The 12,311-nt window shown below is 39.5% G+C and overlaps 1 protein-coding gene across 9 annotated transcripts in view; it reads right to left on the reverse strand.

Annotated features, from left to right (window-relative positions):
- LOC127547583 (zinc finger protein 260-like) overlaps positions 1-12,311 on the reverse strand; it is a 203,983-nt gene that overhangs the window by 144,702 nt on the left and 46,970 nt on the right. For 2 of the 9 annotated variants that reach the window (XR_007950202.1, XM_051974490.1), the window contains exon 1: positions 5,620-5,697. The exons of 4 other annotated variants lie outside the window; for them this stretch is intronic. Coding sequence is in view for 3 of the 5 variants with exons in the window: in XM_051974490.1 (XP_051830450.1) it covers positions 5,620-5,679 (60 nt within the window). In the remaining 2 variants the exon portion in view is untranslated. Of the gene's footprint in view, positions 1-367; positions 3,122-5,619; positions 5,765-12,311 lie in introns of those variants that run through there. 3 more of the 9 variants (XM_051974486.1, XM_051974484.1, XM_051974489.1) reach the window with 2 other exon arrangements.

A 12,311-nucleotide genomic window follows, 5' to 3' on the forward strand; every position in this document is an offset into this window, starting at 1 on the left:
CTTCAAAAGCCATCTAGTAAAGGAAGTGGGAAGGAAGAGAGGGAGACAGAACTCAAAATGTAACCAAAAAATGAAATGGTTTGCTTTTTAAAACTTTATTTCCATTTTAGTTTTTAATACTTTTCCCACAAAAAATGCATGTAATGATACTTTTCAACATTTACTCCTACAAACCTTAGTGTTCTAAATTTTTTTTCCCTCCCTCTACACTTCCCTCCTGCCCTGTAATCCAATATAGGTTAAACATATAAAGTTCTGACAAACATATTTTCACCTTTATAACTCTTTGTGAGAAAAACCAGACCAAAAGAGGGGAAAATGAGGAAAAAAACCCTCAAGCAAATAACCACAAAAAAGTTGAAAATACTATTTTTTGATCCACATCCAGTTTCCATAATCCTTTCGCTAGATGTAGATGGCTCTCTCCATCATAAGTCCACTGGAACTGCCTTGAATCACCTCACTGTTGAAAAAGCCAAGTCCATTAAGTTGATCATGTCATAGTCTTGTTGCTGTGTACAATGTTCTCTTGGTAATACTCACCTCACTTAGCATTGCTCATGCAAGTTTTTCAGGCCTTCTGAAATCAGTCTGTTCAATATATTGTATAGAACATTAATATTCTATTATATTAATATACCACATTTATTCAGCCAGTCATTTTCCAGGTCCTTGCCACTACAAAAATGGTTGCACATATGGTTTCTTTTCCCATTCCTATAATTTCTTTGGGATGCAGACCTAGCAGAGACACTGCTGGATCAAAGGGTATGCACAATTTAAAACTCTTTGGGCATAGTTCCAAATTGTTCCCCAGAATAACTGGATCAGTTCATAACTCCACCACTAATGTATTAGTGTCCCAGTTTTTCTACTTCCCCTCCAACATTTATCATTATCTTTTCCTATCATCTTAGTCAATCTCAGAATATTATCTTATTCCTCAGACTTATCTTAATTTGCAATTCTCTAATCAATGTGATTTAGATAATTTTTGCATATGACTAGAAATGGCTTTAATTTCTCTGAAAATTATTCATATCCTTTGATCCTTTATCAGTTGGGAAATTGCTTATATTATCATGAATTTGGGACAATTCTCTATGTATTTTAGAAATGAGATCTTTATCAGAAAAAGTGTAGGTAATTTTTTTTTTCTCTGTTGTCTGCTTCCTTTCTAATCTGCATGGTTCTCTTTGTAGAAAACTCTCTAATTCTCCTTTGGCCATAAATTCCTTCCTTTTCCACAAAGATGAGAGGTGAACTATCCATTGTTTTCCTAATTTGCTTTTAGTTTTACCCTTTATGTCTAAATTGTGATCCCATTTTCAAGTTATTTTAGAATAGGGTATTGAGTATTGGTCAATGTCTAGTTTCTGCCATACTATTTTCTGTCTTTCCCAGCAATTTTTGTCAACTAGTGAGTTCCTGTGGTGGAAGCTGGAGTCATTGGGCTTATCAAACACTAGTCATTTTCTTTTAAAATCTACTCCACTGATCAACAACTCTTATTTCTGAGCCAGTCACAACTGGTTTTGATAACCACTGCTTTATACTAGTTTTAGTATACTAGCATACTAATATATTTTAGACTAGTTTCAGGTCTGACACAACTAGGCCAGCTTCTTTTGCATAGGAATTTTTTATTAATTCCCTTGAAATTCTTGCTCTATTGTTCTTCCAGAAGAATTATATCATTTATTCTAGCTCTGTAAGTCATTTTGTTTCAAATTTTGTCTCAGGTCAGATTGCCCTTGGGGAGGCCTGGTTAAACATATGGTGCCCATGCTAAGCTCATGAGAACCGAGCCAATTATGCTGCATACAGCAAAACAAGCCAGGAAGTGGAAGACGCAGACTGGGGCCTGAGTCCAGACCTCGCTGTGTCCTGGGGTAAGATCAGAATGGAATGGAAGCCAGATAAGGGCTATGCTGACATTGTCTTCCCTTTGCTTGTGGCAGAGACTTTGGCCCAGAAAATCAGCACCTGCAATCCAGACAAGATTGATGAGAGCAACTGGGTTTAACAACAATCTGGAAGCTGGGGATTCTGGATTCTGTTTGTTGTTTCACATTTACTCCTCAGACACCCCAACTTTCATGGTACCCTGGCCAAGGTCAGCAAATATCTGGACTGAGTTAAAGGTCTCTTTATGTGGCCAGTGAGGGTACAGATCCCTAAAGACAATAAACTCCATGAACTGTTCCCATATTGCCCACCAAAATAATGAAAGAAAAACAATTTACCATTAACAAAAATCAATAGGCTGAAAGTATCATCTCTCAAGAGTAAATTTAATCAACAACTAGGATAGGTATTGTGCAACCTTAGGCCAATGAATATGAAAACCTAATGGAAATGGATGAATATCTCTAAGAATATAAATTGTCCAGATGAATGGAACAGAAAATAAAACACAAAATGAAACTTTAGAGAACAAAAAAACTGAGCATGCCATCAATGAACTTGCCAGAAAAAATCCATAGGGTCAGATGCATTCACAAGTTAATTTTATCAATTTAGAGAACAATTAATGTGGTATTGATTACTAAACCAGGAAGCCAAATAAAGACAGAAAAATGATATAATACTTTCATACAATCCAATGGTAATACTGATGCTAATTTGAATATAACATTAGGAAGGGGATTACAGAAATGTATCATAAGGATAATACATTATGACCAGATTGGATTTATATCAGAAATGCAGCGCTGATTCAAGATTAGCTAAATTTCAGCATAATTGATCCCATCAATAAGAAAAACTAAAGAAATCATATGATTATCTGAATGCATGCAGAAAAAGCTTTTAACAAAAAAGAGCACCCATGCCTATTAAAATCACTTGAGAGAATAGGAATAAAGAGAGGTTTCCTTACAATGATAATTATTATCCATTTAAAATCAACAGCCAGCATTCTCTGTAATGAATATAAGCTAGAAGCCTTCCCAATAAGATCAGGGGTGAAACAAGGATGACCATTTCCACCATTTTCAGACTAGAAATGTTAACTACAGCAATGAGAAGAAAAAGTAATTGGAGTAAATAGCAAAGGCAATGAGGAAACAATCTATCACTCTGCAGAAGATATGATGGCACATTTAAGGAATGCTAGAGAATCAACTAAAAAACTACCTGAAATACTTCATCTCTTGAGTAAAATTTCAAGACACAAAATGATCCCACAGAAATCATTGGCATCGGACACATTACCCACAAAGTCCAGCAGCAAGAGACAGAAAGAGAAATTCCACTTAAAATAACTGCAGACAATGTAAATACTTGGGGGGCTTCGAACCTTAAAGCACTCTCCAGTCCAGGTTGATGGGTTCAAGTGTACACATGCTTACAGAAAGGCAAAGTGGAGAGTGCTGCAGTGGATTTCCAATGCCATGGATTCACAAGCTGGCATTCAGAGTCCATCATGTACCTGTGCCCCCCATGTACCTCCCGGCCACATCCTTCTAAAGAAATACAGCTTTCTCCTTCTCTCCCCTGGTCTCTCCAGATGCAAGAAGAACATTCTATCTGTGCACTTGTTATCTCTGACAACTGCTGCATGACTGGTTCATTTTCCCTTCCCGTCACATGATCACCAAAGAGACCTTTCAATCCTGTTCTTCTATGTTCAGCAATGTTTGGCATGGAAGTCTTCTCACATCTACCTCAGGCCTCTAAATTGTCCTCTGTGTGAAATTAATTTTTAATTCTTTGGAGACTGTTGCACTCCCAATCTTTCTGACCTATAACAACATTAGTAGGATGCCTGGTATTAAAAACAGGGAACGCTGCTTTCCCAGGAAGCCTGGGGGTCATCCAAGGAGTTCTGTGACTTCCTGAAGATAATCCAGCTTGCTCCCTTTCTCCTGTTCAATTTAGCCATCTGTGTGTCCTCCAGGTACATCCTAATGGGCCACTAAGCTCCTCCTCCAAATGCTGGCAGAAATCTGGACAACAGACACGCTTCATGTTCTTGCTATTTCCCATGTGGATAAAATACTACTCTTGTGGTACTTCCTGACACCACTTAGTGCTAACTCCTTGGGTAATTACGGACTTCTCTCAAGAGATCTTTTGGGGTTGGAGGAAACAATTTCCTATGCAAAAAGAAGCATGTCCAGGCCCTCACCAGTCACTCCCTTGGACTCTATACTAGATCTCCTCCATCACAGTAAAGACCACTGGCAAATATCCATACATATTTATGATCAGAATATCAACGAACAGGGTTATTTGCAATGCTGTATCTATCAAACAATCTTGAATGATTTTGATGTAAACACTCCTTGTATACAAGTGATTGTAAGTCACCATTTCCCTGAATGAAAACTGTTCTTTTTTAATCAACAAACACTAAGGGCAGTGGGATCTTGTTTCCTGTATTTTTCAGTTAGCTGTGAAACTGGAAAGATGTGACCTTTTGTCAAACACGGAGAGTGAAAATCTACTTGTTTCCTACAAATACCCAGATTGAAGACTCCTTCACTGTAGAGCGATGACTCCCATAAAGATTTCTTAATGACAGGAGAGGAAGCATGCAGCAAGTCACAGGCTGACTTTGTGCTCATCTCTGCTCCTGTGTCCCGCCTCTAACTCTGTGGCCCTGTGATGTCACCAAACGTTGGCTTCAGTTACCACTCCACGCCCCCAGACCCCTGTATTTCACTCCCACTTACTGGACACTACCTAACAAGTGTTGGGGAATGGCCCCCAAATTTCAGCTTTGGTCCCAGACCCCCTGCTGTTTAGGGACCTGCGACCCACTTTTCAAAAGATTCAAGAAATGAATTTAAACTGAAATTAACAGAATTAAAAGAATGGGGAATGAACAGGTCCTGATGGTGTTTTGTACCCAGAGAAACTATTGATACCTGCAGCAAGCAGGGAAACAGCACTGACAGAGGTCAGCTCACCTCCAGGCCCCACCCACTGGGAAGTTCTGCACTCTTCCCTCCAAGTTATGTCAAACCCCTCAGACACACCCTCTGTAGGGGCCTCAAGCACACGCCCCACCCCCGTGCCCTGTCAGAAATCCCAGTTATGGTCCTCAGGCCAAATTTTCCCTAAAAAACCTACTTGCGGGCCCTCCCAAGGCCGCTGCCTTCCTTTGCTCAGTCCCCCGGGGCACTCTGCCACAGGGTTTCTTTCCCCTTCCCCTCCCCCAGGCCAAGTAGTGTCTCCCCTAACTCCCCCACGCCTCCCATCCCCCCTTCTCACTCCGCCCACTAGTTCCTGTAGGGGGTTAAGTCCCTTCCAGGGTTTAGGCGGCCAGCCTAGGGCCCGCCCCAACCTCACGAGCTGCTCCCTTTCTACCGGTAACAGTGAGTCCCGCTGAGCAACTTGTCTTTCATCCGCTCTCCCATTCTTTCACATTTACCACTCCCGGGGCCTACGGAGTGCCTTCATTTTCTCGGTAATCTCTCCTAACTAAATCTACATTTGCCACAGAGAACGGCCACTGTGAAATCTTCACCCCGCGCAAGACCAATTTGGGGGCCTCCCACCACCTGCTGTCCACAAAACCCACAGAATTTGGTTCTCCCGCCCAACTCGGACCCATCTCTCCACCAGGGCTGCCCCAAGCCAGAGCGCTCCCGCCCCCAGCCACTCACGCACGTGGGGAACGTGTCTCCCAAACCTCCTGCTTAGGCAGTGGGAAAGGCAGAAAACAGACATCTTCCCAACTGCGCCTGCTCACAGATAGCGAGGCGCTTCTGGCATCCGGAGGTCCCCGAGATTCCTCTCCCCCTTCTGGGAAATGTAGTCTTCTGGCTGGAGCGCAGGCGCAGGAGCTAGTTCCAAGTCACTGGGCCTTAAAAGAGGGACTTTGGATAAAGCCCCTGCTGCAGGCGCTAGGCGGCGGGGGTGAGGGGCGCTAACCGACGTGGTCTCTATCCTCAAGGCGCTTCTTCCGTTGGGAGCTGGATGGGAGAGGAAAAGCAGACACAGAGAAGTGGCTGTAAAATACCGGCTAAATAACTATCCAATGCAGCGGCAGAAATCGCTAGAAACTCCGTGTGCAGCTTCTAGCGCTCAGTGGGGCAAAGAGTGACGTCACAGCATGCTCCGCCCCAAGACAGCCCTAGTCCTAGCGCGCATGTATACAGTGCTTTAACTGCCAAGCGCATTGCGGCCAGAGATCTAGATCAGGTCCCGAGCTGGAGCGGATCTCGGGGGCCGGGCCCCTGCGCAGCTTCTCCTGTTACACATGTGCGGAAGCGGAGGCCGTGTGTCTGTGTATGTGGGTGGGAGACGTGTCCGTTACTGGCCAGGTATAGTAACCCTCAGAATCTCAATCCTCCCACTCCTGAGAGAGCTTCCAGAGGCAGCCTTCCTCCGGCATTCCCTCCCTTGTCCCAGCCCTCTAGTTTCAGGATCACTAAATAAATAAAGCCTGCTGTGCCAGTAAATTCCCCTTTCTAAAACTCAGCAGCAATGTTTGTGGACTTGGGAAAAGATGGGGTTTTTAAATGAGATTAACACTGAATCATTAAGTACTTAATACATAACAGAAATATTGTTACTATCAAATATAATATTCCCCATTGCTGTGGCTAATACAATATCAAATGATATGGTTTGTAGGCAACAAATATTGAGCATCAGTCAAGAGAAGAATTCACAATGGCCAGTCTCTAGGCAAAATATAGGTTTACTTAGAAGAAGTTACAGATAAATTGAAGAGATACAATAGATGCCAGGAATGGTAAATGTGAAAAAGAGTGGAAAAGAACAGATCCAGGAAAGAGATTGTAATGATTAATGAAGGAAAAAAACAAGTTCCCTTGTATAACTTGCAATTAGCAGGAGAAAGGAAACATGCAATGGAGTGTGCCCTTAGCTGGTAGACTAAATCCTGAAAGTGATTTAATAGCCTAAAAGAGGTAGTTACCTATAATAAGGAAAAGTGGAATCTGAAGGAAACACCATAAGGTATAGTAAGATTAGGAGATATGACAGGTAGGAAAGAGAAGGGGGAAACACAACACCAGAAAGCCTATCCCACTTCTCAATTTTACTGTTAGATATCAACAAGCTGAGGGTGTGTGTGTGTGTGTGTGTGTGTGAGAGAGAGAGAGAGAGACAGACAGACAGACAGAAACAGAGACAGAAAGACTTGATCCCCTTGATCACTCTGTATAATAAGTATAAGAATCATTGTTAGATATCAACAAACTGAGGTTGTATGTATGAGTGTGTGGGTGTGTAGAAAGACAGACAGACAGACAGAGACAAAGGCAGAGGCAGAGACAAAGACACTTGATCACTCAATCACTCTTCATATATAATAAGTATAAGAATCATTAAAAATTCAGGACTAATGCCTGCAGCCTGGAAAACAAATGGAGTCAGATGTAATGCACACTCAATCATTAAGCACTGATGACAGGGCAGGGGAACAGAAATATTGTTAATATCAAATACAATATTACCTATTACCTACCACTTTTCTTAATAATCCCAATAACATCAGAATTCGAGTAACATCCTCACATTCCTACTCGTTAAGGTTGTGACTACCACGCTAGCAACCAGGATATCTCAGAATCAGCCGGAGTCAGGATAAGCAAAAGTCCTTGATCATTATTCTTTGTCGAAGGGAGAGAAGAGAGAGTAGACATAGGAATCTCTTCTTCTACTGCCCAGAGTCACGCTTGCTTGTCCTACTCTACCCTCTAATCCTGCCTCCAAGTCTCTCTATACCCAACAGATTGAGCCAGCACAGAATAGTGGGCAGGACCATACTTTCTCCAAGCATATGCTAATAGAGTATTGCTCAATTGGTAATTAGTCTTAAGTCCTCAGACCTCAATGCATCAACTCAGTTTCAGCCCATTACACTGGCCAAGTCAATCCACCCTGTTTGCCTGGTTTCTTCATCTGTAACATGGATTAGAGAAGTAAATGTCAGCCTACTCCAATATCTTTGCCAAGACTAAACATGTATTATCTCTCTCACATACCCTCCAGTTGGAGGCCTGGACAACAGAATACTAAAGTCCTATCCTTTATTTTATGAAGGGTTAAGGTCTGAAATTCCTAACTAAACTCTATTTTTCATCTACAGGATGTGTTCAAGATGGCTGGTGCCTTCTTCCCTGTTTTTCAGCTTCCTTTTGTGTACAGTATTCCCCCATGGATAAGTTTCTTGAAGGTAAAAACTGTTTTGTTTTTGTTTTTTGTTATTCCCAGTACTTTGCACTATGTCTGGCTCAGAGTAGAGATTTAATAAATGTTTATTGAATTTGTTGAATTGAATCTCCTTCAAATCCAAAATCTTCAGATTTTTCATCATCTTTCTTGCTTCTCCCTAAGACCCACACATTCAAACTAAAAAAAAAAAATAGTGCTATTCTCTCCAGCTCAACCTGTCTTGTCTTGCACCTTAAGGAGTCTCTCTAGATTGGCAATCAGTGGAGTTTTTACTTATACACCTTTCCATGTGAATTCTTTCTTTATCTCTAAGCCCTTTCACACCCATGTATAAAAGGTGTAGAGAAAGCACCCTTGGATTTTAACAGGTACAGAATGGGAGATGTCTGCAAAAGGAAGAGACTGCAATTAAAATTGATGTGAATATTGAAACTAGTTTATTCCCTCCTTTTCTTTGGAAATGATAAAATGTACATCCTGCAAACTTAGTTTCCCAAACTTATTATCATAGTTAGGGTAACCATGATGTGCCCAGATAGCCCTGATTAATATCTTTTTAAGATACCTAGGATGGGAAGCCAGGCTTTCTCAGATTGCCTTTGTTAGTATATTCAGGGTAGTGTCAACATCTCAATGTACAGCCTTGTTCCCTCCTTTATTTTCCCTCCTCCCTTGAGAAATACACAATATTTATTTCCCTTATTAAATGTGCTTATGATGAAGATTTTTGGTAATTCCTTTTTGGGACTAAGCCCACTGTGAGGTAGTCTCTGTCTCCCTCTCTTGGGGCCAGCACAACAAATGGGCTAGTGGAGGTTGAAAATAAGGAGATGGAATTGCTGATAATTCAACAGAGCCATTTATTGAGAGGAATCATGTTGCTTATATATCTTTAAATAGTATGTTACTATGAGAAACAATGTTCTGTAACCAACCCTGGTTTATGCTTTCTATGATTGAACTCTCCGAAGCATGGTGTTAGTTTCTAGGGACTGAATTTATTTAAAGTGTACAGTGCCTCAGTAATTATGCCAGGACCTTGTTTTCTCATGATGTCAAGCTGAAATGTACTGTTGATTAATCTTTTTTTTTAATTTAATTTTATTTTATAATAACTTTATATTGACAGAATCCATGCCAGGGTAATTTTTTTTACAACATTATCCCTTGCACTTGCTTCTGTTCTGATTTTTCCCCTCCCTCCCTCCACCCCCTCCCCTAGATGGCAAGCAGTCCTATATATATTAGATATGTTTCAGTATATCCTAGATACAATATATGTTTGCAGAACCGAACAGTTCTCTTGTTGCACAGGGAGAATTGGATTCAGAAGGTAAAAATAACCCAGGAAAAAAACCAACAATGCAAATAGTTCACATTCGTTTCCCAGTGTTCTTTCTTTAGGTGTAGCTGCTTCTGTCCATCATTTATCAATTGAAACTGAGTTAGGTCTCTTTGTCAAAGAAATCCACTTCCATCAGAATACATCCTCATATAATATCGTTGTCGAAGTATAATGATCTCCTGGTTCTGCTCATTTCACTTAGCATCAGTTCATGTAAGTCTCTCCAAGCCTCTCTGTATTCATCCTGCTGGTCATTTCTTACAGAACAATAATATTCCATGACATTCATATACCACAGTTTACCCAGCCATTCTCCAATTGATGGGCATCCATTCAATTTCCAGTTTCTAGCCACTACAAACAGGGCTGCCACAAACATTTTGGCACATACAGGTCCCTTTCCCTTCTTTAGTATCTCTTTGGGGTATAATAAGCCCAGTAGTAGCACTGCTGGATCAAAGGTTATGCACAGTTTGATAACATTTTGGGCATAATTCCAGATTGCTCTCCAGAATGGTTGGATTCATTCACAACTCCACCAACAATGCATCAGTGTCCCCGTTTTCCCGCATCCCCTCCAACATTCATCATTATTAAGACAATTCTCAGAGTTGTCTTAATTTGCATTTCTCTGATCAATAATGATTTGGAACACTCTTTCATATGAGTGGTAATAGTTTCAATTTCATCATCTGAAAATTGTCTGTTCATATCCTTTGACCATTTATCAATTGGAGAATGGCTTGATTTCTTATAGATTAGAGTCAGTTCTCTATATATTTTGGAAATGAGGCCTTTATCAGAACCTTTAACTGTCAAGATGTTTTCCCAGTTTGTTGCTTTGCTTCTAATCTTATTTGCATTAGTTTTGTTTGTACAAAGGCTTTTTAATTTGATATAATCAAAATTTTCTATTTTGTGATCAGTAATGGTCTCTAGTTCATCTTTGGTCACAAATTTCTTTCTCCTCCACAAGTCTGAGAGATAAACTATCCTATGTTCCTCTAATTTATTTATAATCTCGTTCTTTATGCCTAGGTCATGGACCCATTTTGATGTTATCTTGGTATATGGTGTTAAGTGTGGGTCCATGCCTAATTTCTGCCATACTAATTTCCAGTTATCCCAGCAGTTTTTATCAAATAATGAATTCTTATCTCAAAAGTTAGGATCTTTGGGTTTGTCAAACACTAGATTGCTATAGTTGACTATTCTGTCGTGCGAACCTAACCTTTTCCACTGATCCACTAATCTATTTCTTAGCCAATACCAAATGGTTTTGGTGACTGCTGCTTTATAATATAATTTTAGATCAGGTACAGCTAGGCTACTTTCATTTGATTTTTTTTCATTAATTCCCTTGAGATTCTTGACTTTTTATTGTTCCATATGAATTTTGTTGTTATTTTTTTCTAGATCATTAAAATATTTTCTTGGAAGTCTGATTGGTATAGCACTAAATAAATAGATTAGTTTAGGGAGTATTGTCATCTTTATTATATTCGCTCGGCCTATCCAAGAGCACTTAATATTTTTCCAATTATTTAAGACTGACTTTATTTGTGTGGAAACTTTTTTGTAATTTTGCTCATATAATTCCTCACTTTCCTTTAGTAGATAGATTCCCAAATATTTTATGCTATCAACAGTTATTTTGAATGGAATTTCTCTTTGTATCTCTTGTTGTTGGATTTTGTTGGTAATGTATAAAAATGCTGAGGATTTATGGGGATTTATTTTGTATCCTGCTACTTTGTTAAAATTATGAATTATTTCTAATAGCTTTTTAGTAGAATCTCTGGGGTTCTCTAGGTATGCCATCATATCATCTGCAAAGAGTGATAGTTTGGTTTCCTCATTGCCTACTCTAATTCCTTTAATCTCTTTCCCGACTCTTATTGCAGAGGCCAGTGTTTCTAATACAATATTGAATAATAATGGTGATAGTGGACAACCTTGCTTCACTCCAGATCTTACTGGGAAAGGTTCCAGTTTTTCCCCATTGCATATGATGCTTACTGAAGGTTTTAAATATATATGCTCCTGACTATTTTAAGGAAAAGTCCATTTATTCCTATGCTCTCAAGTGTTTTTATTAGGAATGGATGTTGGATTTTATCAAATGCTTTTTCTGCATCTATTGAGATATTCATATGGTTTTTGTTTGTTTGGTTATTGATATAGTCAATTATGCTAATAGTTTTCCTAATATTGAACCAGCCCTGCATTCCTGGTATAAATCCTACTTGGTCATAGTGTATTATCCTGGGGATGATTTTCTGTAATCTTTTTGCTAATATTTTATTTAAGATTTTAGCATCAATATTCATTAGGGAGATTGGTCTATAATTTTCTTTTTGTGTTTTCAACCTACCTGGTTTAGGTATCAGTACCATGTCTGTGTCATAAAACGAGTTTGGTAGGACTCCTTCAATTCCTATTTTTTCAAATAGTTTATTTAGCATTGGAGTTAATTGTTCTTTAAATGTTTGGTAGAATTCACATGTAAATCCATCTGGTCCTGGGGATTTTTTCTTAGGGAGTTGGTTGATAGTTTGTTCTATTTCTTTTTCTGAGATGGGACTGTTTAGGATATTTACTTCTTCCTCTGTTAGTTTGGGCAAGCTATATTTTTGGAGGTATTATTCTATTTCATTTAAGTTGTCGAATTTATTGGCATAAAGTTGGGCAAAGTAACTCCTAATTATTGCTCTAATTTCCTCTTCGTTAGTGGCGAGTTCTCCCTTTTCATTTTTAAGACTAACAATTTGATTTTCCTCTTTCCTTTTTTTAATCAGATTTACTAAGG

Source organism: Antechinus flavipes, chromosome 2, assembly GCF_016432865.1.
Source record: "Antechinus flavipes isolate AdamAnt ecotype Samford, QLD, Australia chromosome 2, AdamAnt_v2, whole genome shotgun sequence".
Lineage (NCBI taxonomy): Eukaryota > Metazoa > Chordata > Mammalia > Dasyuromorphia > Dasyuridae > Antechinus > Antechinus flavipes.